This window comes from Plecotus auritus, assembly GCF_963455305.1.
Source record: "Plecotus auritus genome assembly, chromosome: 7".
Classification (NCBI taxonomy): Eukaryota; Metazoa; Chordata; class Mammalia; order Chiroptera; family Vespertilionidae; genus Plecotus; species Plecotus auritus.
Genome location: NC_137774.1, coordinates 83,930,369 through 83,958,282, shown reverse-complemented (window position 1 = coordinate 83,958,282; position 27,914 = coordinate 83,930,369). Strand labels below are relative to the sequence as shown.

The 27,914-nt window shown below is 49.1% G+C and overlaps 1 protein-coding gene across 1 annotated transcript in view; it reads right to left on the bottom strand.

Moving 5' to 3' along the window:
• XYLT1 (xylosyltransferase 1) overlaps positions 1-21,387 on the bottom strand; it is a 309,698-nt gene extending 288,311 nt beyond the window's left edge. Inside the window, exon 1 of the mRNA XM_080679050.1 lies at positions 20,889-21,387. Within this exon, the coding sequence (XP_080535176.1) occupies positions 20,889-21,245 (357 nt within the window). The 5' untranslated portion in view covers positions 21,246-21,387. The remainder of the gene's footprint in view (positions 1-20,888) is intronic.
• Between the last annotated feature and the right edge of the window lie 6,527 nt (positions 21,388-27,914).

Genomic DNA, 27,914 nt, shown 5'->3' with positions numbered 1-27,914 from the left:
CACCTATTCCACTGTAGTGCATCCTCCAACTGAGATAAACAGGGACATCTGGGGGAACAAGAGAGGAGTGGGATAGAAAGGTCATGCCATGTCCCTGCGCGCTCGCGCTCTCTCTCTCTCTCTCTCTCTCTCTCTCTCTCTCTCTCTCACACACACACACACACACACACACACACACACACACACAGGAGTTCCACTAAACCTGGAGGGTACATCATCATCTTCCTAGAGTGAGGCCAAGTTCATGCCTCTCCTCTGAACTCTCCTCCTACATCTGCAGTGGGAGGGCTGAGCGTGCCCGTGGAGGATGGGTCAAGTCTGCTGCCCCATCCTGAGTGAAGGCTCTGACCGCAGTAGCCAGCCTTCCATCCCCTCCCTCTCTGTGGGCATGGAGAAGAGAAGACCCCAAAGAGGGCAGAAGCCAATTTAACACCTGCTGCAGAGGCCTCCCAGACAGGCAGCAGGTGGGACAGGTAACCTTCAATTCTCAATCACATCAAGAGGGCTTGCCAAAACCGGTTTGGCTCAGTGAATAGAGCATCAGCCTGCGGACTGAAAGGTCCCAGGTTCGACTCCGGTCAAGGGCACGTAACTTGGTTGCGGGCACATCCCCAGTGGGAGGTGTGCAGGAGGCAGCTGATCGATGTTTCTCTCTCATCGATGTTTCTAACTCTCTATCCCTCTTCCTTCCTCTCTGTAAAAAATCAATAAAATATATTTTTTTAAAAAAGAGGGCTTAGCATGAGGGAACATGTTGGTTAAGAGCATGGGCTCCATGCCAGCCTGCCTGGGTTAGAATGGCCCTTACCTGCTGTGCAGACTTGAAATAATTACTCCCCCTCTCTGTGCCCTACTTCCTCTATCCACAAAATAGTGACTTCAACAATGCACACATCACAGGGTGTTAAAAGCATTAAACGTAAAATGTTTGGCACATGCTAAGAGCTTAATAAATGGAAGCTGCTACTGTTTGCCATTCTTTAATTATTATTTTATATATCATCACCAACATCTTCATCACAGGCCTCTGCATCAGGTACTAAGAACACAAAGTGAACCCGAAGGTGCTGTTAGGGTGGTTGGGGATCTGACAAGAAACCCTATAACACATGATCCTAAGTTCTAGGAATATCGTTGGCGTTTCGATCTTAAAAAGTCACTTTAAAGTGGAGACCCAGCCTGGCATCTGTGGCTCAGTGGTTGAGTGTCAACCCATGAACCAGGAGGTCATGGTTCAATTTCTGGTCAGGGCACATGCCCGTATTGTGGGCTCGATCCCCCATGTGGGGTGTATAGGAGGCAGCCAATCGATGTTTCTCTTTCATCAATGTTTCTATCTCTCTAACCCTCTCCCTTCCTCTCTCCCTAAAATTCAATAAAAACATATTTTTAACGTGGGGATCCAAAGCTCTTGCTCTTTGAGGATTTCTTCATCTGATCTTTCAGACAATTTCTGAAGGAATCAGAAACATGTACTGAGCAACTGCTATGTGCCATTTACTGTCCCAGTGTCGGGGATACCAGAGTAAGTGGGCCAGAAACCAGCTATGATGCCAGTGGGAATGCCAATAAGCTCTTAGGGGATTGGAGTTTATCATCAGGCAAAAGGAAGGTAGGATGGCGAGGGGTGGGGGTGGGGATAAGGCCCCTTTCTGCAAAGGCCACACCAATACAGCCACCTGTACACACTACGGAGTAGGGGTAAGGATCCTAGCAACTCCCCCTGCTGGGTGCGGTGACAGCTGGGACGAGGAAAGACATGTGCAACTAGGACACAGGAAACCGTAAGAGAGCAACCACTGCAGAGCATAAGGGACCTAGTCATCCCTTAGTTCACTGGAAAGGTGGGGAGACAGAAGCCAGGAGAGGCTACCCACAGCCACGCCAGGTGACATGCTGAACAAGGACTGGGCCCTGGGTGTCCCAATTCCTGGAAGTGCAAGTGTGAGCCATCCCAGCCCAGCACAGCCCTCCACGACAGACAGACGTGGCCACGCTCCATGCCATTTCGCTAGGCTGATGTTACCAGGCTTGGGTTGGCGCAGGACACCACCATCAAATGCAGGCCCTGAGAATGGCACACAGACAGGTGGGTTTGGATATGGAGATGAAAGGAGAGAAAAAGCTCCGAGTTGGGGACAACATTCTGGAGGGGGCAGGGATGTGAAAGGGCCCTGCCGAGACTGGAACGTTTTCTGTTGGAGCCGGGCTGGCAGTAAAGGCAGAGAAGCTCTGAAGAGACTAGGGAGACAGAAGGGTTCCATACAACCAACAGTGAACTGTTTTCATTTGTTGGAGGCCCACCTCCAAAGGACTAAATCAGTCAATGAGTTTAGGTTTTGGGAACACGGGAATGATGTATCCACGAACAGGGCTGCAGGAAACCTTACACAAGAGAATGCCTTCCAGTGGCCGGAAGCCCCTGCGGCCTTGCCTCTTCTCTCCCCAGTGACATTTATGCCCTTCCTCCTCTGATCCATGCCTGAACACCTTCTATTTACTTCATCTTAAATGTCACCTCCTCAGGGAAGCCTGCCTTGAGGATGACCCCTCCCCCGCCACTACTCATTGTCCCCTCTTCCAGGACAGGAGCTACAAGGGGGCAGGGTCCGTGTTTGGCTCACTGTTCCCAGCACAGTGCCTGGCACACAGCAGCCCCTCCGTAATATCTGTTGAGTGAATGAGTATTGTGAATGTCCTGGGTAAGTCTACACAGCCGCATTCCCATGTAAAACATCTAGCACAGGATACCCGGAAGATTACCAATGAATGTTGCTGGGAGTACATCAAAGCTGATGCCCAAACAACAAATTTACTTCCTGTTTCTGTCAGAGTAACTGGTGCTCAGCAAGATAGAAGCCCTTTTCCTGTCTTCCCAGGGTCTCCACTCTCCAGTCCCCTTCCAACCCCAACAGGTAAACTCCAGGATAAGGAGAACACTGTCTTTACAAGACCTATGAAGTCAATCAAACCTAGACGCAAAGATCTCTGGGAACATGCAGGAGAATCTATGTATCCTACAAAATAACAAAATGTCCTGCCAGCCTTATTATTCTTAAAAGCAAGAAGAGGAAGTTGGTCAGTAGAAAAGAAGTGCATAGGGTTTGCCCTGCCTTGATGCGGGCAGGCTACGAGAGAACTTCTCCTAATCCACCCCACCAAGAACATGAAATTGCAGTGACTCCTCCTGCTGCTACCCACTCTTCCTTTACTCAGTAGCAACAACAAGCACTGAGCAACCAACTGGAGTTAGGAACACACAGCCTGTTCACAGAGTCTAACCCAGGAGGAACTAGATTAACATTTTGTACTGTTGAGTCATTAGTGGATCTCACAAGGAAGTGCTATGGTATTTGTGACCTATTTCACGAATTTCTGCTTTTATATTCTTATGCCCTTCTCTACTTTACTTGTTTATTCTCAATATTTAAAAAAAATAACTGTAATTCTTAATCATTTTCATCTGTTGTGTTTCAGGTCAAAAGCTAAAGTGCTCTTAAAATAGGCTATTAATTGTCCTTGGGGCACAGTTTTGGCCTCATCCAAAACTGTGGATTTTGGTATGAGCTATTTCATTTTCATGAATCACCCTATAATGTGAAATTCCAAGTATGGCTTCTTCTATAAGAATTATTTAGACGAGGAGTTTTTGTTTGTTTAAATTTTCAAAGGGACTGCCTTATAGAGACTAACTTTTTAATATATCTTATTGTTTTATAAATGAGGCCTGGAGATTTCTACTTTTGAAATCTATTGAGATGAATTAATTGTCAATTTTAATTGGGGCATCTTGGAACATCTAGCAAACAGTCTTTAAAAAGAAAAGGCCATCTCCTCAAATACACACACATACATCTTTGTAAGGAGTTTCATAGAATGCTTATTAAAAAAAAAAAGTTTTATCTTTTCGGAACTAAATATCCAAACAAAGAAAGTAAACAAGCTTGGAGTGGGGTGGGGGTAGGTGGAGAAGAGGAGCAAAACTACCAGAACTTAAAGATTAAATTTCTTTTATTAGAATTCCATACCTGAGAAGCATCCCCATTGCAGCTCTGCATCCCTCTTTTAAAGACTAAAATTGAGGCTGCCAGAGACTAAGTCACATACAACATGAATTTTAGCTGAGACTGGGGCTTCAATTCCACTCAACTATTAACCACAGAATCCAATTGTCTTTCAAAAAAAAAAATACTAAAATAGCAGCTGAAAATCTTCTCTTGTGACATTCCTTAAGTTTAAAAATTGCACAAGGCACAGGCAGGAGGCTGGATTAAAACAAGCAGGACTTTGCTCCTGGAAAGTGTGCTGGCTAGAAGGAGGAGGCTGACAGGAAGCCCCAGAAAGAATATTAAGTCATTTTCCAGCCAGAGCAAGCAAACCTGAAAGATGGGTGGATCCTAGGGAATCCTGACATTCTTCTCTCAACCCTGTCAGTGCCTTTGCCTGCAAAAGTGGGACAGCAAATGGAAGAGGACCAGCACACAGGAAACTGAGCAGGACGGGCGCTGTTAAACACTACTGACAACACCCACACAGACACCCCCTCAGGGGAATCTCTTAGCTCCAATGCTGTGGCCACGGACAAGGTATGCAGTGCCCGAAGTGATATCTCAGCACAGTGTTTCTCTGTAAAATGGCACATGCTACTGTAGGCTCGAGAGCTTATTGGGATCGAGAGCTTATTGGGATGGAGAGCTGGATTCATCTGCTTCCCTGCTAGCAAGAGCAACTGGAGATAAACAGAAGTCACTGAAAGCAGAAAGTGACATCGGGAAAAAAAAGCCCTCCTGATTCTGTCAGACCTGTTTTGCTGCATAGAGTCCTTTGGACAACAGGGTTGCAGTACGAGGAATTACATGATGGCACCAGTTCCAAAAGCAACGAAAGCAGACAACATCGGGCCTGTTCCCAATCTCCTTGAAGGCACTGAGATGGACAAGCCGTCATCCATTAATGAACTGTGGTTCGACTGACCCTCTGTTTTGCAAGATGAATTACTTTTTTGAAAGTCAGCCTTGGTCCAGAGTTTCAACACATGAAAGTATCAGCAAGGCTTATTCCCTAGTAGGGAAAGTAAGACTTCGAATTAAAACGCACTTGTCAAAGCAATCCATTAACAGCAGTGGGCAGCTCTCTGCTGAGCACGCCCAGGCCCATGCCTTTCCCCATCCCTCCCTCGGGTGCCTTTTCCTGGCCTCTCTCTCCTAAGCTCCAAGGGCCTTTCTCTTTGCCTCTGTAACTTCCTGCCTGAGCCCATTTCTTCTACAGCTCACTTCTACCTCTGTGACTTTCTAAATAAACTTTCTCTTACAGTTTGAAAACAAGATAAAAACAAACAAACAACACTGGTTAAAACAATCCCTCCCCTAGATATATACCCGACAGTAACGTTTCCCAAACATTTGTTTACCGGAAGACATGCGTGGGAATGTTCAGAGCAGTGACCTTTGTAATGGTCCCAAATTGGAAACCTTCCAAATTCCTATAAGCAGCATTTTTTGTAAATTGTAGTATATTCTACAATGAAATATGATACAGTAATGTAAGTAAACAATTACAAATACATAAAACAATACAGATACAGGGTCAGCAAACTCATACAATTTTTTTTAAATCCTCACCTGAGTGTATGTGTGTATTGATTTTAGAAAGGGGGAAAGAGAGAGAAACATCAATCGACCGGGATTGAACCCACAACCTAGGTATGTGCCCTGACCAGGAATCAAACCCGCAACCTTTTGGTGTACGCGACGATGCTCCAACTAAATGAGCCACCCAGCCAGGACTCAGCAAACTTTTTTGTAAAGGCTCACATAGTAAATATCATGGTCTTTGTTGAGAGCACTCAACTCTGCAAGTATCGGGCAAAAGCAGCCATGGCCCCAATGTTCGTGAATGGATGCGGCCAGGTGCCAATCAATGTATGCACACTGAAATGTAATTTCATTGTTTCTCACATCACAAAACATAATTCTTCTTTGGACTTTCCCCCCAAACATTTAAAAATGTAAACAACAGTCTTAGCTCACAAGGATTCTTAGCTAAGGAACAGACCAGGGGCCGAATCTGGCAGCAGGGCTGGAGTTTGCCGAAGGATAATATAGTCTCCCCTAAGCAATTTAAGCTCGCACAATGCCAGGCAAAACAAACCTGGCACAAAGGAGTGCCTACCGCAGGGTGCCATTTCTAAATGGAGGCGACAGTCAACTCGTGGGGTCAGAAGTCTTGATAAAGGTTACCCTTGGAGAGGTGGGAGGGGGAGTGGGAATGACAGGGGTCCTGGGCGGTGAGGGGGCTGTAATGCTCTGTGCTCTGGATTTGGGTCCTGGTTACTCGAGCGTGGACACTTGGTTGGCTGTACATGCATGACACCTGCAAGTATGTTCTAATTCAAGCGAAATTTAGCAAAATCAAGGCGGGACCACCCAGTCAGCTTCAAACACAGAAATGTAAAGAGAACCACAGCCATCAAATGAACGGAATCCTTCGCTGTGGCCAGGTATCTGTCAATGCTGGAGTACTAAAGAAGATTTAATCATGGAGGGCAGAGTTACATCACGTTTCCGCCAGCTGTTAATGCATTTGCTTCTAGATGAGGTGCATTTCAGGGTGTAAGGGGTGATGCTACCAGCAGATTGCGGTCAGGCCGTTTTCCTCCGTGTTTGTGGGAATGGACGGTGTTCACCCCGTTCCCAGCTCCTCCCCACATGGAAATCTGCCGTCAATACTGTTATCATAAACAGCATCTGGCGACACACATGACCTTCAACCTGCAGCAAAACCTGTGCTGGACCCACAGACGGGAGAAAGGCCACGCCGGCTTCCGATTCCATTCCGAGAGAATAGGCAGTTAATTATTTTCTCTCACAGTCAGCAGCTGAGTCTCGCTGAAATCGTGCTTGTAATTATAGCTGTAATTATTATTTTAATACAAATCAGCAACTTATCAAAATATTACCTTGTAGATGCTGCCTCACTGCTGCAAGGCTGTAGATGGAGGAGGTGCCGCGGCCCCTGCCCTGCGCGGTGTGCCGGGACGGTGGGAACCTTGGTGAGGGTCCTTCCACCACAGCCAGCCAGCCAGCCAGCTTCACCAGTGCCCAAGTGCATGGTCATGTCCATGCCTGTCCTCTCTTTAGAGACAGTGAGTCATGCTCTGCATTTTACATCATAGCTTGACTTTGGGAGACCTACTCAGAGCTGGGTCTCAGTGGTTCCATCCAGGCAACCGGTGACAACCCTTCCACAGAGCCACTCGGAAAAAATTCCTAAATGAATCACTTTGTTAGAACATTCTGTGCAGCATGCTCGTGGTATTGGACACACAGGCTCCCTGGTCACCTGACTGAGTTCAAATTCCAAGTCCACGGTTCTGGGACTCTGAGCAAGTCCTTATTCTCTCTGTGCCCAGTTTCCTCGTCTGTGAATGGGAATAATGTCACAAGACTGTTGTAATGATTAGATCCAGGAGATGTTGCTTAGCACCGTGCCTGGCACACAGTGAGCATTTAATAGGTAACAGCAATTATTGTTTTTATTATCATTAATTGTAGTTGAAACTAAAATCCTAACAGCAGTCTTACAGGTAGCTCTAATCAGCAAAGTAGACTGGTGACCTCATGGCAAAGAAGTGTCCCCTGTAGAGGAGTTGTCTCCCCTCCCGCAAATCAGTTGTCTCCCCTCCCGCAAAAAAGGCCAGAACTTCAAATTTTTAAATAGGAAATCCGAATTAGATTTTTATTTGAAATCACTGATTTTAAACTGTTGGCCAGTAATTTATTTATTTTTTTTTAATATATTTTATTGATTTTTTACAGAGAGGAAGGAAGAGTGATAGATAGTCAGAAACATCGATGAGAGAGAAACATCGACCAGCTGCCTCCTGCACACCTCCCACTGGGGATGTGCCCACAACCAAGTTACATGCCCTTGACCGGAATCGAACCCGGGACCCTTCAGTCCGCAGGCTGACACTCTATCCACTGAGCCAAACCGGTTTTGGCAGTTGTTGGCCAGTAATTTAAATTTTTTAATTAAAAAAGAAGAGCCCAGCCGAAATGGCTCAGTGGTTGAGTGTCGACCTATGAGCTGGGAGGTAGCGGTTCGATTCCCAGTCAGGGCACATGCCCGGGTTGCGTGCTTGATTCCCAGTGTGGGGTGTGCAGGAGGCAGCACATGGATGATTCTCTTTCATTATTGATGTTTCTTTCTCTCCCTCCCTCCCTCCTTCCCTCCCTCCCTCTCGGAGGAGGAGGAGGAGGAGGAAGAAACTATGCTGCCATCATCCCATCTGTAGCCCAGACCGAACCCACAGAAGCCGGTTCACTGGGTCAGAACTTTATAGTTTCCACTTTTGCTGGTGGATTATACCACCTGCATACTGCAACAGAGTTCATTTGCTCCATGTGACATGTTTTCCCCTAAAAAAAAAAAAAAAAAAAAAAAAAGGCCGAAACAGTAGTCATCCTCTCACCTAAAAGGAGTTAATAACTCACTCAGCACCCTTCTGCAAACCTCCCAAGTTGGCTCTTAACACCCCTCCTGACGTCATCTCCGCCTTGTTCTCTGTCATCACTGCATCTTCTAAACAAGAGGGAATCAGAGAGAACAACTCCACAACTACTATTCAATAGGACTAGAAGAAAAAGCAGGTAATGAGGGCATTTTACATCAGGACTGAATCTTCTGTGATGCCTGATGACAAGCAAATGGGGTTCTCTGTTAGCGTCTTTTATAGCAGCTGACTGAGCCGGGGAGAAAGGAGAGAGAGGAAGGGAGACCATGAATAGGCTTGTATTTCAAAGAGAACACCTGCAAAGCATGGTCCTGCATTAAAAAGTAACGAGAACACAGCCACCGGTCTGGAAAGAAGAAAACAAAAAGAAAGGATTTCCCATTACATCTCTAAGAATAATGCCCCGTTTCACAAGAAAAGAAGAAAAAAAGAAAGAGAATAGCTTTTCCATGTCCCCAAAGAAATGAAGCTTATTGAGGTAACCACTGTATTACTTGATCCATCCAACCTGGTTTCAATACTGTCCTTAAATAATGTGTATGTCAGCTCCCCATCACCAAAAACATTTGTTTATTTTGTGAACCCGAGTCTGGCTGAGCGCTAAGACTTTGCGAAATTATGCTGTCCTTGGGCTCTGTTTGTATTGCTTCTCCCCTTGCTCGTTATAAAATGATTAGTTGTCTCTGCTGCCCTTTCAAATTGCTGTTCCAGTTATGCTGCAGTTCTGTTATCCTGGTTCGAAAGAGAAGAGAGAGTCTTGGCTCAGGGTTAAGTTAATGTAGTCATTTCGGGCCCATTTGGGGACCTATTCATCACAGATAATTCCGTGTTCAACACGTGGGTGACTTCAGTACAGACTCAACACGAAACGAACGAAGAGATGCACAGGAAGGGTCCAAACCTAAGCCCAGAAGACGGGCCTGGGGAGCCCCATCACTGGGAGAAGCACAGACAGCAACAGGGGCCATCAGAGAGGCCCTGACTGGGAGTGCACCTCGGAGGGACCCAGAGCACAGCTCCTCCTAAGGTCTACCTTAAATCCTTTCCACTTGGACTTCCGGACAAAACAGCACGGCAATTTCCCAGAGGAGCAGGGTGTCTACAGTTTTCTTCTATATTTTTTTAAAATTTTTTCTCCATCACAGTTTACATTTAATATTATTTTGTATGAGTTTCAGGTGTACAGTAGACAATCATATACTTTACAGCAGGCGTCCTCAAACTACTGCCCGCGGGCCACATGCGGCCCGCCGAGGACATTTATCCGGCCCACCGGGTGCCGCTGCCTGTCCTGCTTAGCAGCCGACTCGTCCTGGGCCCGCAGTGCGCATAGGAATTTGTTCATAGTTTTTTTTTAAACCATAGTCTGGCCTTCCAACGGTCTGAGGGACAGTGAACTGGCCCCCTGTTTAAAAAGCTTGAGGACCCCTGCTTTACAGTGTTCCCTAGAAGCAGGGTGTCTTTAAAATGGTTAAGCCATGCCTTGGCAGGGTGGCTCAGTTGGTTTGAGTGTTGTCCAGTACACCAAAAAGTTTTAAGGGTTCGATTCCCAGTTGGGAGACAATCTATTGATGTTTTGCTCTCAAATAGATGCTTCTCTCTCTCTCTCTCTTTCTCTCTCTCCCCTTTTACTCTCTCTCTCTAAAATTCAAATAAAAATAATAATCCTATATAATAAAAGGCTAATATGCAAATAGACCGAACAGTGGAACAACCAAACAACTGGTTGCTATGACGTGTTCTGACCACCAGGGGGCGCACATGGAACATGGTGGGTGTCAGCAGCAGGCAGCAGAGAGCAGAACATGATGGGTGTCGGCTGCAGTGGGATGGTGGAGCAGGTGAGCGGGTGTGCCAGACCAAGGCTGGGCACCGGTCGCTATCATTGGGGTGAGCCTCTGGTGGTTACTGAAAATTCTTTGCTCATGCATGCCACAGCCCCACCCAGCGCTCACACCTGCTGACGGTACTGGAGCTGCCTGATCGCTTGGCACCGTCGACTGGTGCGAGCGGTGGCTGCTGGCCTCTATCACACCTGCTGCCTGATCGCTCGGCACCATCGGCGGGTGAGAGCGGTGGCTGCTGGCCCCTATCGTCCCTGAGGGCTTCTCCACCTCCCCCTGCTCCTGAGGGGCGGTCAGGGCAGCAGCTGCTACTTGCACCAGCTGCTAGCGCCGGCCCCAATTGCTCCACACCATCACGGCAGCAGGAGCAAGGCTGCCAGCAGACAGGGGGCCGGGGGCCGTGGCAGAAGGGGCCAGGCAGGGGGCGTGGAGGATGGGCCAAGACCCGCCCCTGTGCCCACTGCAGCCTTGCGGCCCACAGTTCCTTTCAAAGTGCACAAATTCATGCACTGGGCCCCTAGTAATAATATAAGTAAATAAAAATTATAAAAATAAAATGGTAAGCCACTACTGACAAAACCTTAGTCATTCCATGACCTGGACAGTCATTCACCATCCAAACTGAGCCAGGATTAAGATTAGAATCAGAGTCTGGGACTATCATTTATGTGTTTTCATTATGTGAACTAACTTCTTTTACTGAAATGCCAATTTACCCGCACATTAGGCAGTAGGAGCTCGAATGTTGTCATTTTGACTGTCTGGTTATATTTATATATTTTCTCTACTATTCATTCAAAAGAAATATACAGCTATTATAAGTTTTTTAAAAAAATGTTCACCCACAAAGCAGGGGTCGGTGCCGCTGGGACTCTGTGGGTGCTCTGTCCCCCGGTCTGGGTGTGAGTTACCTGGGTGGGTTCTGTCCCTGAAAATTCTTCAAGCTGTATGGTTAGAATAATGGCACTTTTGTATGTATAGTCTATTTCAGTTTTAAAAATCATTAAAAATATGCAAACTTTAAGGAATGAATAGATTTAGTGCAGATAGGAATAGAAACTCTTTATTAAGAGCTGCTATACTAGGCTTGCCCACGCAGCACCTTCAATCACTGCTATGTCAGAACTGGTGTGAACGTCATACTTAGGATTCCTGGGGTCAGTCTGCAGCGCCTCTGGGCAAAGGGGTCCATCCAAAATAAAGTACTCAACCAAAAATAAACAAAATTAATCCACCCAACGCACAATAAATCCTCTCGCATGGCCTCTTACTTTCTCAGCACCCCAACTGCTTCTGTCACTACGCTTGTGACGATCTGACTTTTTAAAATGTTCTTGTTTGCTTTTGTTTGAGGGTCATCCTACTCCCAGACCATAAACCGCAGGAGGACAGAGGCCCAGCTGTCTTGTCAGTCCCCTTCTTCACACAGAGTCCGGCCCCCAGCAGGCCCTCAGCCACTGTCTGGTGAATTAATGGGCAGACAGAGGAGTGGGTGGGAAGCCTCGGTGGACTTTCCTCATTCTTTCCCTCCTTGTCCCCAGCGGTTACAAGGCAACGTGAGGGGAGCACTGCCAACTGGTATGAACCTCTCGCATTCTTCTGCTCTGAGGGGGACCCCATCTGACACTCGTACAGGGTTTTCTGAGCCTCCAAGCGCTGTCTCGTCTGTTTAGTGAATTATATCCTCCCAAGCTGGTGAGGACCGCGGGCCTATTCACACATCTGATGGACGTGCCAGGTCATCCCCAACAGAGTGGGCACACACCCGAGGCCCGAGGTGCTCTGGAATGTTCCATCCCTCCATGAGCCGGGCCCTGCCAGCTCTGTGGCCACTCTCCACATTCCAGCCCCTGTTACTGGGGGGAAAGGTTGTGGGGAGCACAAAAAGGGGAAGGTGGATGATTCGAAACAGCATCTTATACTCACCCCAACAAAGGGGAAACCAGTTTACCAAATTGCATATTTGACTGCAGAACTGATTCAATTTTTGTTGCCGATGTTTCCTCCATAATGGCTGCTGCATATAAGAATTTGCATATTCTGAGTATAAGCCAACAGCCAGGGAGGGAAGGAAACCTCCATGGGGCCCACGGGAAGGCAGAGGCAGTTGAGGTACAGAGGTGCCATGAGTAAGCCACATGGGGATAACTGAAAGGTGACCACAGATACTTATTTTTAACTCGTCACCATGAACACGAAGCTCTTCCACACGGAGGCAGCAATCTCCACAGTCAAGATGTCTGTCAGAGATCACAGGTGAAGGAGGAGACCTTGGGGGGCTCTGGGGAGCCTGGAGGGTCTCGGGGGAGCTCCTCCTCAGCTTGCCCAGTGGACAAGAAGTAATGTGAGCCCAATGCTGCTGGACCTTGTGACTTTTTAAAGGCATTTTGAAAATCCACATGGTCTTATAGCACATCCTAACCCCTACATTTTGGTGCCTTTCTAACTCAGTATACTGTGCGGGCCAAACACAACCTACCCAGGAGCTACGAATCGCCCCTCTTGCAAACATCTGCCATGGAAAAAAGACAGGAGGCTGGCCATGAAGCAGAGCTGTGCCCCTGCACAGGCCCTTCCAGGACGGTGCCCTCATGGCCCTGCCTGGCAGATGAAGAAGTGACATGTCAGGTTGCATGACATGAATGGTAGAGCTCGGCTGTGAACCTCTGATGTCAGAGTACTGCCCCCCAAACGGAACATCACATGACATGCCTCACAGGCCATTCAGCATCTGATCACCTGCTCCCCTGCAAACCTCGGGCAGCTCCCTGCTCATCTCTGGGCTCCTTATTCACCTAAAAGGAGAAGAGTGTGAACTCCACAAAGGCAGCAGTCCAGGCCCCGTGTCCCCAGTTTGGGGGTGATGGGAAACTCGAGAGCTTCAGGCCTCTGAATCACAGTATTCCTGGCCCCCGCCTGTCCAGAGAACACCTTCCTCTTGTGTCCACAAGGCCACCATGGGGAAAGAAGATCAGCAATGAATTTGGACAGAACCTGAGAGAAACCTCTCTGTTGACAGGCCATCTATTAGCAGTGGCCCCAGCCCTCGCCTGCTGGATGAGTCTCCCTGAGAGCAGGGAGCGCATCTCCCTGTTCACAAAGGCAAGTCCAGTGCTGGGCTCAGTGCCTGGCATGCTCTAACTGTTGGAGTGGAGGATGGGTGGATGGATGGATAGATGCATATGAACAGATGCATGCATGTGTGGATGCATGAATAGATGGGTGCATGCGTTGCTGCATGAATGGATAGGAAGGAGGTGAAGGAGGGAGGGGTACGGAATAAAGGACTTACTGGCTCTGAATTGAGACTAAGAATGCAGGCTTTGGAATCACCACCAACCCTGAATTCCTAGTCTGGTCACTTCCCAGCTATTTAACTTTCACCCAGCTTATTGCCTTAGCTTTTATTATTTACTAGTGACCCGGTGAACAGATTCGTGCACATTGAAGAGAAATTAATTAGAAAGTGGCCTGCAGGGTGGGACTGAGCTAGATGGGCAGGACACGCCCTGGGGCCAACCTCCCGGGGTCCCTCCCCAGCCGGCCACACCTGGGGTGGCGTCGTGGCTCAAAGGGCGTCTGCAGAGTGAGCGGGGTCCCTCCAGCAGGTGGGATCCCTCGGCCTGGCCTGTGGGGATTGGGCCAAAACCAGCTCTCCAACATCCCCCGAAGGGTCCTGGAGTGCTAGAGGGCACTCTGCAAAGTTGCTGTTGAACAGGGTGTGGAACACAAATGCAAGTGTGCAGTAAACCAGATTCGGGGCCAACAGTGCCCCAGCAACAACATACAACGTAACACACGGCTGAAGGTGAAATCACACAGCCCTGCAAGGAATTGGGCTCCCTCCTTTCTGGTTTCGGGGTGCATTACCCAAGAACTGCCAAGTCACTGCAGCTTGGCAGCTCCTGCATTGCGCATCTGCCCCCTGGTGGTCAGTGTGCATCATAGCTAGTGGTCGGATGGACACTTAGCATATTAGCCTTTTATATATATAGATAATCAGTAAAATAGAGGTGAGACTAATAGCCCTTAACTTGCAGGAAGTTGTAAGAATTCAATAAGATCATGTCTTTCTGGTGCAAGGTAAACATTCAATAGAGAGAAATCCCCTTTCTCCTCCTCATCATCATTATTACAGTTTATAGTGTCTGTGCCCCAGTGGGCAATCTTCCCATCAATCTCTCCGCCCAATAAATTGGACTCCTTTGGGCTTAAACAATGTGCCTCGGGGCCAAGGATTACAGCAAAGGATTTCCAGGGAGAAGTGCTTGTCATTAGCGTCCATGACACATTAGCCTGGATTAGATGCCCAGATAAGCCAGCAGTCACCTGGCTGGGACAAACCAGACATGAGACATAACACGTCCACTTTGTTGCCTTCAGAGGGTCTCAAAGGACTCAAGAATGCCCTTAGGGGACATTCTTCCCAACTTGGCCGGGTGTGTGGATGCCAGTCTACATTATTGAAGGGGTTAAGGTGACACACACATCCTGCCCCTGTCCCTGTCACCTTCTTGGTAATGTCTCTGGCTTCCCTTAGGGGAGGGGCAACCCTAACCACAGGGATCAGAAGGGCACAACCTGATGCATATCTGCGGGCAAACGGGTAGTTTCTGTTGCAGGCAGAAGAAGTGCCCACAAGACAATCGGACTGCATGTTCTTAGAGATAACTCCCTGCTGCACCCAGTCTCTTGGGGGCAAGTCATGGGCTCCACCGGAGAGAACCACAGAGCCATTCACCGAGGTGAGCGGAGCATCAGGAAGCCGGCTGGGGAGGAATGAAAGCTGTTTCCACTGGCCAAGGACCTTTGCACAGTTCCCTCTCCCCCCTCCTCCCCTGGCTAGAGAGAGCTGAATTCAAAACGCTTTCCTCCAGCCAACTTGGCAGTTCGAGTTCAGTTACTCCCAAGGATGCGCTCCGTGTATTTCACTATAGCGGATACCTTCTTCTCCAGGGCCCGCTGGGGCTATCCTTGGTGCTGGGCATGGTGCCCAAATCAACTACTGATGTGTGTCCTTAAATGAGTTCTATGATTCCAAGGTTGTGGACCTTTGCAAGATGCTTGTATAAGGGACGCTGTAGAGCAGAGTGGTTAAGAGCACAGACTGCCTGGGTTCAAATCCCTGCTCTGCCATTTATAGCGGTGGGCCTTAGACAAGTTGATTAAGCTCCTTATGCCTCAGTTTCCTCACTGCAGCATGCGGTGTAAATGAGTTAATAATTGTAAAACACCAAGAACAGGACTGGTTGTGTTAAGCACCATGACTGCTGGCTATTGAAGTTACAATAGTACATGCCTTTAAAGAATAAGTGAGTTAATGTATACAAAGGGCTTAAAACAGTGCCTGGCACATTATAACAGCTGTATAGACATTATTATTATGGTGGTGGTTGTTTTATTATTATTATCCTTCTACTTGTCTCTTTATTTAAGGGCCAGAGTCAATGAAAACTGTATATCTACTCTTTTTCCAGGGTTGGCAATAAGAAGTGAGAAAAGAGATCTGAAGATTCAGTTGCCTTTAGGGTTTTTCAAAGAACTGCACAGACAAGGAGCTCAGAAATCTGCCCATCAATTGGAATGGAGGCAGACCTGGTTTGGAGCCCAGTCCTGCTCTTCCCCAGCACTGTAAGCTGCTTCCCCTCTCTGAGCCTCAGTTTCTTCATCTGTGAAATGGGAACAACAATAGTTGGGAATAGTCACTGAGACAGTGAGATAATATCTGCAAAGCCCTCATTATTCCTGCCACACAATCGACAACGTAAGACCAGCAATTTCTAGCCAAATGTCCTTAGTTTCTGAGTTGGAAAACACCTTCTTCTAGCCTGTATTTTTTTTGGGGTGGCGGGGTGAGCATGATGTACACAAAATATCTAAAGGATGCCTGGCATACAGCTGGCACTCAATAAATGTTACTGGTCCTCCCCCTACCACATTCCATCCTGTTCCAAGGATTGACACACAGGAGACGATGCTTTCTACTGCCGTGAGTTTCTCTCAAACTCTACTTGGCATGGGAAAATGGATGCTAATTGTGAAAAAAAAATTGCTTATTTTCAAACATACTATGAGTTTCTTTTTTAAAGAATAGCTCACACCCCTTCCCTTTCAACTTGGGTTTTGCAGGGGTTGAGTTTGTGATTGCTTTCTTTTTTTATTTTTCCCAAAGTATTTTCTCTGTGTTTCTGGTAGATGGGGACCAGGGTCAATAAAAATGGGGAGATACAAAGGAGAGAGTTGTCATCAGGGCCAAGTCTTAGGGCAGTATTAACCAAAAGACAGAGAGGAGGCAGTCCTTATCCCAGGCAGTCAGTCATGTTGGCACTGCACATGCTAGTCCTTCTGCACCTAGATTTATGGCCCACTGACCACATCAGCTCTGAGCAGGAAGCAGACCTTTACCACAGAGATATTCTTAAGGTTATTTTGGTTTTTGGAAAACAGTAATAGGCATTTTATCATTCAACCTCTGGAAGGTTTTCTTTTTTTAATTGACAAACTAGAGAGAAAGTCTAAAGTGCAGAGAGACTGGAGGAAAGTATATATAGGGCGAAGCAAAAGTAGGCTTACAGTTGTTGGTATGGAAAATAATACAATAATGAATAAATAATGATACAAGAATAAACTGTTTTGCATAGTCACAGCTGCAAATCCACTTTTGCCCCACCCTGTGTGTATATGTGTGTGTATATACATATATATACACACATACTATATACACACTTTGAATAATTATAACGGCAATGTTTATTAAAATACATTTCATTTTCAAAATGTAATAGAAGCTTCAGACATTGTTTGTATACATTTTGGGGGGACACCCTGTATATACAAAACATATATATATACCTATGTGTATAATCATTTCTCCTTTTATTTATCTATTTTATCTAACATTTTCCAGTATGTGATTAAGCAGATGGCAACATTTGCAGGAAGGTAAATATTGTTTGATGATGCATATTTCTGTATACAAAGTGTAATGCATTGCTCAAGCAAAATAAAACTCCATTGAGAGTGTGAAGGAGAAAAAAAAAAACCCGTCAATAAAATACCCTCTGTTCTCTGTGGTCTCAAAACATTTGGTTAGAAAGAAAAGCTACGCCTCTGAGGCTGTTAGAACCAGAGGCGTTCTGCATACAGTGAACCAATTTTTCAAAGTCGCTGCCAGCGTCTGAAAACATCCTGAGTTATCTGAGCAATGTGAAGTATGAGGAATTTCTGCAGAAAAATCAACATTTCCAAGGGGTCAGACAATACAGAAACCATTTTACTTTAAGTGTGTGTATGTGTATGGGTGTGTTCAAGGGTAATAAAAATTAGGTTTCTTAAATGAAACTTACTGAGTAACAATTTATCTAAGGGCACAAGCAATAAACGCGAGGACTGCAAGAAGTTCACTGGAGGCAAAGGGGAAAAAATAAACATTCCTTACATTACCACACACAATTGTCCTTCATTTGCTCCAAATCTATTCAGAACTGTAGTTTGATCTTTTTGACAAGTCTCCCCATTGTCCCCTTCCTTTATAGGTGAGCCCATCTGTTTCTTAAATTCTAAAATGACAGTAAAATCCACAGCTTACTGGGGACTCAATGAAAAAACTCAGTGTCACAGCCACAAAACAACTACAATCCAGCCAATAATTCTAATAGTTAAGAGCTTTGAAAGAAGCTGAGAGGAAAGAGGAAGTTTGCAAATCTTTTAGGGATATGCCCAGCTTGCCACCATCCTAGTACTCTCTGTCTCTGTCTGCTGGAGAAACTAGGTGTTTCCTCTTGTTTTCTTAAAATGTACCAAAAATACAATCAGCTCCCTCGATGGGGGTGCAGCTCCTCAAACATAAAAGGTACAAGTGCAAAAGCTCTGGGCGGGTGGGCAGAAGGAAGCAGCAAGGTCTGGATTAGAAAATGCTCTATGCTCAGTGCCTGCCTGATGCTCTTTGGGACATACCCACCGCCACCACCAGGGCCCAGATTCTGTCTGCGTGCAAGAAGCAACAGTGTCCATCCCACCCCAGACTTCAACAGAGCAGAGATTAAGCACCATCTCCCAAGCACGTGCCTCACCAGCTCTTTACAAGAGCCATCTGGAAAATCACAGGGCTTTTTTTTTTTTTTTTAATGTCCCTTTCCTGAATCCAGCTCCAAAGCATCATGCCAGCAGCCTCAGCAGGGTCTGCAAACAAACCGCGTGTTGCAAGGGCCTCAGTGGCTCGCAAAACGGTCTGGTCCTCTCCTAGCTTGCAACCCAAGCTCAGGAGACACCAGACTTTGGGAACAGCCTGCCCCCTTCTGGTCTCCTTGAGCTCCATGGAAGGGCAGGAGCTGGGGAGGGGAGGGAGGGGGGGCGCGCATAGCCAGAGGAGGACAGACCCCTGGCCCCATCTGGCAAGTCTGTACTGATTTCAGGATCCAGCAGGGCATGAGGTTACAGGGGTGCGGGGGGTGGGGGAAGGGAGGGGAGAGGAGACAGACAAGCAGATAAAATAAAATACAAATCCAGGAGACACAACAATGGACAACAGTATGGTAGACAGCCAAGAAGAAGGGGGGGGGGGGGCAGAATAAAATACATACATATGTGTCTATATCGGAAGGTGAAGAAAATGAGACTGGGAGATAGGGATGGGGGACAGTAACTGAACTTGCAGATCAAAGCAGAGTTTCAGAAAAGCAAAGCAGCTTTGCTGCTGGCATTCCAAAGGACTAAAAAAGGAAAACTGGCAGTCTCCCACCCACCTTCCCATTGCAAACCTCTCTGTGGCTGAGCTGGGAGGTGAGAGAGCAGGACACTGAACTGAACTCACAAAATGGGGAAATGGATAGAGAACTCAACTGTCAGGGACCCTGGGAGAAACTTGCCAGCCAGACCTCCTTCCTCCTCTCTACTAGTTTCAACAGGTGGGTATTTGCACCCAAAAGGCACCTCCGGAATCTGGTCTGAACCCCAGACGCAAAGGACACAGTAAGCCCCATACCCATGCTGCCTGTTCCCACATGGGATCAGCAGAGCACATCCCGAACCCCTCCCGCCCACCTCTCAGTGGGGCCCTAAATCCAGAAAGAATTTCTGCCCAAACACATCACTATCCACTCCTAGGTTCAAAGGCAGAGTCCGAGAGTTCCCTTTGCTGGACATAAGAGGCTGCTGGACATTGGGAATGTTCTGGTTCTCCATCAGGAATCTCAATCCACTCTCCTACCCCCAAAATGAGGGAATGACGGCTCCCTGCTACCCACACAGACCAGCTACCGCTATGTGACAGGACATCATCGCATCCTCAGCTCAGCGGCACAAAGAGCCGCACTCTGGCAAAGAGGGTCGCCTAGACTTAAAGAAGTTTAGCAGATCAACAAGCCTCACACTGTGTGGGAAGGCAGCCTTCAGTGAAGGCTCCCCAAGTGGCAAATAACAGAGACATGTGCTAAGTGCCCAGGGATCCTGAAACTACCCCCGGTTATCTAATAACCCCCACGAGCTAGGAGAGGGCCCCCAAGCCAAGAGCAGTGATGAAGATAAAGACAGACACACAGCTCTGGTGATGCCTTCAGACAGACACACCCACCGGCACTGAAACCTTGGCCCAGAGTTGGGGACTCTGACCTCTGGTTCCTTGAGCTCCGAGTGCAGTGGGCTCAGCAAAGCAGCCCAAGAGAGGTATGCAAGACACCCCTGGAGGCATTGGGGACAGTAGGAAGGCAATCAGATGGCTCCAGGAGACCTATGGAAGGAGCGGTTTCAGAGCCCAGACTATCACACCCAGAGAGCACAGAAAACCCCGAGCAGCCCAAGTCATGATGGCAGGGCGGGACACAGCCGGTGATAGGAATCAGCTCCACGCGCCAGAGAGCCAGCGACACCATCTAGGCGACTGGCCATGCCCTGACACTAGGCAGCAGTGTGAGGAGAGTCAGAGAGGGCACAAGGAGAGGGCAAGGTTAGAGACAGACACCCAGATGAGAGGAAGACCCAAAGTAAGGCTAGGCACCCCCACTGAGTCTTGATTCAGGGACAGGGCTGGCGACGTGGGACACTGTACCCAGACCCCTCTCAGGCCAGGGCAAAGAAACGCGGCGGCAAGCGGGCACTGAGTTGTCTGCGCCCAGCTCGCTAAAAACCGAGATGCTGTGAAAGCCACTGTGAGCAGCGGCTGAAGATCGCGGGCACCATCCACTCACTCAGACAGGGTCCGAGGCACCAACACCCGCATGCATAGAGCAAGTCGGAGCGTCCAGAAAGAGTGACGAGGAGCAGGCACCCAGCCAGCTCCGGTAACCCCCAAAGCGCCTCCTCTGGAGATAACTTCCCCAGACCCCAAGGGGGCAGTCCTTCGACTCGGGATGGGGCAGCCCCTGGCCCCTAAGCCTTGTCAGGCACCCCACCACTCCTTCCAAAGGGATGTGGAGCCAGCAGGCTGGGGGAGTCCCAGTCTGGAGACCAGGGCGCCAGGGGTGGGGGGCGTGGGGCCAGGGCTGCTCCGCTGCCTCCCTTCTTCCCGGACGCCAGGCGAAGGGGCATCTTACCAGCGCCCGCGGGGGCAGCGCCCCCCGACTGGCCAGCTGCTGCGCCCGGGGTTCTCCGGCGCCGCCTGCCCGCGCCCGCGCCGGGGGCCCCCGTCCTCCGCGGCCGCCGCCACCGCCTCCTCCTCGGGCTGCAGCCGGCTCGGCGGGCAGGTCCCGGCGTTCGCGGCGCGGGGCCGGAGCCGGGGGCGGCTGCTCGGCGCCGCCGGCCGCTGCGCTCCCGAGGCGCTCGCCGGCCCCGGAGTCGAGGCTGCTGAAATTCCACACGACCAGCGTCTGCAGCAGCAGCACGGTGAGCGCCGCGAGCAGCGCCGAGTGCGACCGCCGGGCCAGCCTCCGGGCGCACGGCGCCGCCACCATCTTCGGAGCGCGGCGGGCGAGCGGGGCGCGGGGACCCCAGGGCTCCGGGCCGCCCCCGCGCTCCCCGTGCCTCCCGCGGCCGCCGGCCGCCGCTCGGGCTCCCGCTCGGGCCGCCGCCGCCGCCGCCTCGGCTCGCCGCTGCTCCTCCTCCGCCGCCGCCGCCGCCGCCGCTGCCGCCGCCTCCACCGCCGCGGCGCGGAGTTTTCAGACGGGCAGGGACCCGGACGTCACCAGGAGGAGGGGAGGCGGGAGGCGGGAGCGGGAGGCCGCGCAGGGGGCGCCGGCGCGCGCGCGAGGATCGGCGCGCAGGGACAGGGGGGCCCAGCCCGCGGGGCTTCCCCTCCCACACCCTCTCCCGGAGGGGCGGGGGACGGGCAACTGGACAGGCTCGGGGGTCGCGGGCCTGGGTGGAGAGGGGCGGGGCCTGGGGCGGAGCGAGGGAGGAAAAGGAGGGAAAGGAAGGGGGTGGGGGCAAACAGACAGGGCAGACCCCCGCTAGGACCGGAGTGAGAGTGGGGTAGGGGGAAGGGGAACAGTCCCGCGGCGGGGAAAACGAGGCGGGGGCAGAAAAACCGAGGGAGCTTTGGGTGGGGGTGGGCCCGCTCAGAATCCCGGGGAGGCGGGCGGGGAAGATCTGGGGGTCCCGAGATCCTGCCTTCCCTGTGGCAAGCAAGCATGAGGCAGAGGAGTGGAGCAGGCTGCCCGCCCTGGAGTTTGCGGTCCGGGATCCTCTCTGCGCACAAAGACTGCTTGGCAGGTGGAGACGTGAGGGACGTTCAGGAGTGTCAGAGCCACGGAAGCGTCTCACGCAGAGGATCCTTGGATCCCAGGCTGGAAGGGGCAGGGAGGAGGCTGTGGATGAGCCTCTGTGAGTGACTTCTGAATCACACCCACCCCCTAGAGCCAAGGATGTCTTAAGTGCTTCATTGAGTCACTTCTTTGCTCCCTAAGGACGCACAAGCCAAGAGACTCTAAACCCAGTTGGCAAGCAAGTGCTTTCGTGGGGAAAGGGAGACCCCGTGGAGTTTCTCAACCTTCACAGGCTCCAAGTCCCAAAGTCTGGCACCTGAGCCTTCCACCAGGTCCTTCTTCCCAAGCATCCAGAAGCCTGCCTTCCCGCTGGGCAGAGCTCAGCTCCTTGGGGAGCAGGTCTTGCCATGTAAAGTGGAGGTCTTTTCCATTCGGGCTGGACTATTCCTGTGACCTTGAGCCAGGAGAGCTCCTCCCTGGGCCTGAGCTCTCCTCCTCTGTCAATGGGGATCCCAAAGGATTCAAGTTTCATCCCCAGCCTTCTCTGACTCAGTCTTCCCGTCTTTCCCTCCCTTGTCCTCTCGTCCAGGCTTTCTACACAGCAGCCCTGAACACACAGGCAGGATGGGGGCAGGAATTAACACTAGGAGAATACAAATAGCAGGTCAAATCCCCAGTTTGTGAATTGAGGACTCGAAGTGAGTGTGTTGCATCTTGTCCCCTGTACTTTTAAATCTCATCCTTATCTGTGAAAAGAAGATAGTGGAGGAATAAAGAGGATCCATCAGAGAAGGAGGCAGGGAGGGGAAAGAGATCATTTTGTTCACACAACAAGAGTCCATGAACATCCAACTGTGTTAGACACAGGTGCAGGCATCCACAGGTGAGTTAGGCTGAGTCTCCCCTTCACCAAGCTGGGGTCTAGAGGAGGAGCCAGACACAGATGTCAGTCATTAAACCCAGCGAGGTTGGTGTCACTTCAGAAATGAGCATGAAGTGCTATGGCTTCATGAGGGTGGGGCTGGAGTGACTACCATGAAAATGAAGTTTCATCTAGCAACTCAGAGCTATGGCCTAGGATTCCTTTTCTTTCCATCTCTCCTCTCTGCCTTCCATGGGGTCTGCTTCCTCCTGAGGTTCTCTCTTCATGTGGGCCTGGCATCGGTTACTGAGACTACTGGTGTCCTTCACTCATTTCTAGCCCAGCAGAAGGCGGGGCAGTATTTCCCATTTCCCAGCATTCCCCCTCAAAGGCCCAGAGATTCCCTCTGAACCAGCTTCACATCATAGATCACCCCTAAACCAAGCACTGTGGCCAGGAAGATAGAATGTACTGCTCAGCCTGGCCAAGGTCCCACACATCGCCTCTGGCTCTAGGGAGAAGCCAGCTCCCCGGATCAGGATTTCCTGGGAAGGGAGGATCGGTACAGGGGAGGGAGCCACCATTATCGATTCCATGCAGCCACCGCGGTGCTACACAGCACTGGGCCAGTCAGTCCCTCCCAGGCCTTCAGGTTCTTTAATGCCGAATGAGGGATTGGATGAGATGGCCCCCAGAACTCTTCCTCAGTATCCACACAGAGCTGCCCATTCCCAGCAGAGGCTGGGGACTCTGGGCACTCCTCCCACCCCCACCCCCACCTTCTCAAGACCATTTTTGCTTCAAGGTCTGGGCTGCAGTTTTCCTCTAAGCAGCAATGATGTTATCTACTTCCTACACGCGACGCGTTAACCACAGTCCTTTGGGGCTTACGCTCTGGCTCTGGTTCAGCTCCCTCGGGGCCACAGGCTGAAGGAGTAAGGTTAAGGATCCAGGCCCCCAAGTCCCTGGAGAGAAAGAGTTGTTTGTTTATTTCAACTTGTAAAAAGCCACGCGAGAGAGAGGTTTAAAAGCTCCAGGGCAGGTTATGGATGCCATAAACAGCTTATGTGAGGCTAAACATCACGTGAGATAGCAGAGCGGGGTCACCGAGACAATCTTCCTGCCCCAGGACTGACAGCACCTCAAGCATCCTTGTGGAGCGTGATGTAGAAGACAGAGCCAAAGTACTGCCTGAGACTCTGGCAGCAGCCGCCTTAGCAACAGCAGCGAGTTTCTTTAGAATTTTTAAAGCTTATTTAGTCATTCAACACAGATGTATTGGACCCTATTATGCACCAGGCATCACATTGGGCGAGTGAAATATAGATATGAAGAAGATTCCCTAAGGAATTTTTCTTTTTAAATATGGTTTCTACTCTCGCCTTAACTGAGAGCCAGATCTCTAAGGAAGTTCCAACTGAGTTGTGGGCTTCCCTCCCCACACCACCCCCACCCTTAAGTCCCCTTCATCATCACCTTCAAGTTCCAGGAGAGTAAACCAGTCAGCTAGTCTGCTTGAGCTCCTGGGTGTGCCAGCTCTATGCCAGGGGTTGTGAGGGAAATCAGGAAAAGGGGAGTCTTCTCTTCATTTACCTTCTCTATGCCTCAGTTTCCTCATCATCTGTAAAATAGGAGGTTATAACAGGGATAATCATATAAGGATTTCTTATAAGGATTAAAAAAATTAAAAGATTTTTTTCTATAGGGACTGGCACATAGTAAGTGCTCAACAAATGTTAGGTATTACCTGTTTCTTTAATAACAGTAGGGCAGTGTTAATGATGAATGTCCAAATATATCAGAGGGGGAAAGGGTAGTCATGGCGGGCTGCCTGGAGGAAGCGGCACTAAATCTAATCCTTTATTTTTATAGAAGGCTTCAGGGGAAGTTAATCTCTCTTCTCAATTAATCCCCACTCTCTCTGGCTCTTGGGAAAGTTCAGGGCACGGAATAAACACCAGCTGGTGGAGTGGATCACAGTGTGGTGCTTACAAGTTTGCAGACTCCATCAGCATCTCAGGAACTTTTTAGTTGTGATTTTAAGCAAGTTGCTAACATGATTGAGCCTCAATATTCTGATCTGTAAAAGGTGAAGACAAAGAATACTACCCAGGTCCTAAGGCTGGGGGGGGGGGGGGTAGAGGGAGGGGGGATCCGGGTATTGGATGTAAGAGGTGTTGTAGATTTCATAGGAAACGTTGGCACTGGCCAGTGGCAGAGTTGAAGGAATGTTAGCCTGGTCACGTTGGGAGGCTGGTCTGTAAAGAACCCGCTCTCACCTCCCTCAAGTGGTCCTGACAGAAGAGGCTGGAGAGCTAGAGCATGGCATGCTCTCTCCTGAAGTTCAATAAACTTCACATTTAGTCAAATATGTGGGTTTTTTAAAATATCTTAATCATGTGTCTGTTCCTGTTTGTTTTATTAGAACCTGTTTTTACCCAGACTCTACCAATTGACCCTGACTTTGCTCTTAAAAAATTAAAAACCTCCCCCTAGTTTTCACTTCTGTATCAAACAGAAATAATAAACATGGTCACCTGTTCCTGAGTGTCAGTGGGAGAGTTATGCACAGAGCACCTTCCTATCGCCAGGAATCCCTGCTTTTCTCTGAAAGCGCAAGCTAGCGCCAGGTTTCCTGGGCATAGGAGGTCAGAGGAGGCCGAATGCCGAAAGCCTCCAGACACCCCTGAAGGACACAGGGCCATGGACATGCATCAATGTACCCCGCCCCCCAACTCCACCCAAGAAAAGGAAACAGCTTTTGATCAGACCATAGGCATAGGTAGGCGACATGCCCTGCCAGGCACCCAGCTGTGCTTCTGAAACCGCAGGTTTTCTAGCCAATCGTCCACCCTGTGTATCAGCAGAGGGAGCTCTAGGTAGCAAATAACTTTCCTCTGACCACATACTTCCCTGTAGAAAAACTTGGAGACAGCAAGGAGCAGCGGGGGTCTTAAGTGGAGACGGTGTCCACTCTGTGCAGAAGGAAACCAATTGGCAAGGGGAGGGACGTGGGGTGGGCACGGGGGGTGATGGGGCAGAGGAGGAGATGCCAAATAAAAGACACGAGAACCAGAACCCACCACACTGCTTACAGTCTTATCTGACCTTGCTCTCTGCCAGCTCCTTGACCCCCTGAGGGCCCACAGCCTTTATGCTACCTTTGCAACACTGTGATGTTTGAAGAGGAGGCACACTCCAGGTCTAGGTCTTAGACTCACTGGCAGACATTTTTCTCCTCTTTTAAATAAATGTTTATTTTGTGTGGAGCCCAATCTGACCCCTGGGGTTATAGGTTTAGGAATTGTACCAATAACAGCAGTGATGATGGTGATGATGATGGCGATAGTGGTGGTGGTGCTGGTGGTGGTGAGTTAACATTGATTAAGCACTTACTATGTGCCAATACCTGAGTTGAGGACTTCAACAAAGAATAGTCATCAAATGTTTATTGAGAACCTACTCAGTACCCGGGATGGTGCTCATGCTGGGGATCCAGAGATAAACACGACAGGGAAGGCCCCTGCCCTCGTGGGCGTTTATTCTAGTAGGGCAAGTGGGGCCAAGGCCCATGAATAAACGCGTACACAAGTACTCTCGGAGTGTAATGGGTGCTGAGAAGTAAAAGGAGCCATCTGCTGGAATGACTAGAATAGGTCAAGTCTGAACAGGCTGGTCAGGGGGACCTCACTGGAATGACCTTGGAGTGTTTCCTGAATTGTCTCATGAAATGCAACTACTTGAGGAGTCTGATTTCTTTTAGGCACCAGGCATCATCTGTCAGCTGGATAAATAACGGTATGTCTATTTTTTCAAATGGGTATACATACTATTATAATGAATAAGTAAACAACGCTGCCTAATTCATAGTAGTTCTTTTATCATATTGGGTTTTCCAAAACCATGATTAGTAAAAACTCAGAACTATTTGTCTGGCACAGCAGGGGTATGGGATGGGTTACAAAAATATGTAAAAAAAGAAAAAAGTGAAAAAGATAACATCTTATAAAAAAAGGATTAAGAGCAACTGATGTATTAAATCTCAATTTTGTGTGTGTCCAAATACCCTTTTATTTTATTACCCTCACCCCTCTCAAGGTTCTCTGTGTTAGACAGGTTTCTATCTAGCCCTATATCTTTAAGTTGGTAGTTTGCCCCCCAAAAAATAAAAATAAAAAGATCTTCTCCCCATCTTGTTTGCAGCCTCTGTTAGGTACCTCCCCATCTCAACCCATCTGGTACCGACTGTGATTCCTCAGTGTCTCTCAAGTCTCTTTTGTTTGTACACCTGGGGAATCCATTCCAAAAAGACTTGAGGGGAAAGGAGTTTATTGGAAGGCCATTGGATATGCCTGAATCTGCTAGCTGCCAAATACTCATTGTTCTCTTCTTGCTTGATAAAGACTCTGCACTTATTTAGGGGGATGATGTACCCAAGCAGGAAACGGTGTTTCCCAGCTTCCCTTATCGTTGGGGATGATCAAAGAAAGAACAGCAGACATCACTGTGGAGCTTCCAAGAAATCCTTGTGCGGAGGGTGCTAAGTCAGTTGGGATGGGTACCTCTTTACTCCTTGCCATTCCCATTCTTTCTGCCTGGAATGTAGAAAGGATAGCTGGAACTGCAGCAGCCATTTGGTGACCATGAGGATAGAAGCCAGTGCAAGAGGTGATGAGCCAAAAAGATGAAAGCAGCCTGGGTCCCTGATACTTTTGTGGTCTGTTGGGTATGGCCCACTCTGGAACTTTTTTTCAAACCTGAGCATAAACACCCCCCCCACACACACCCCCCATTGGTTGAAGTTACTCAAGCTGGGATTCTGTTTCTATAGCTGGTCCACTGAGGTGTGTGATGAATTGGGCAATCTAACGGAAAGAAGGTCATCCATAAAACCAGGCCTGAGGAAGAGCTGGACCCAGAGACCCAAACACACAAGTCAGTCCCTCCCCACCTTGTCTTGGCTTCTCTCTGCATGCTTGATTAATTCTCTCTCATAGCAGAACAATGCCCTCCATGTAGCAAAAACCAGGCTGCCACAGTGCCTGCATGTAACATCC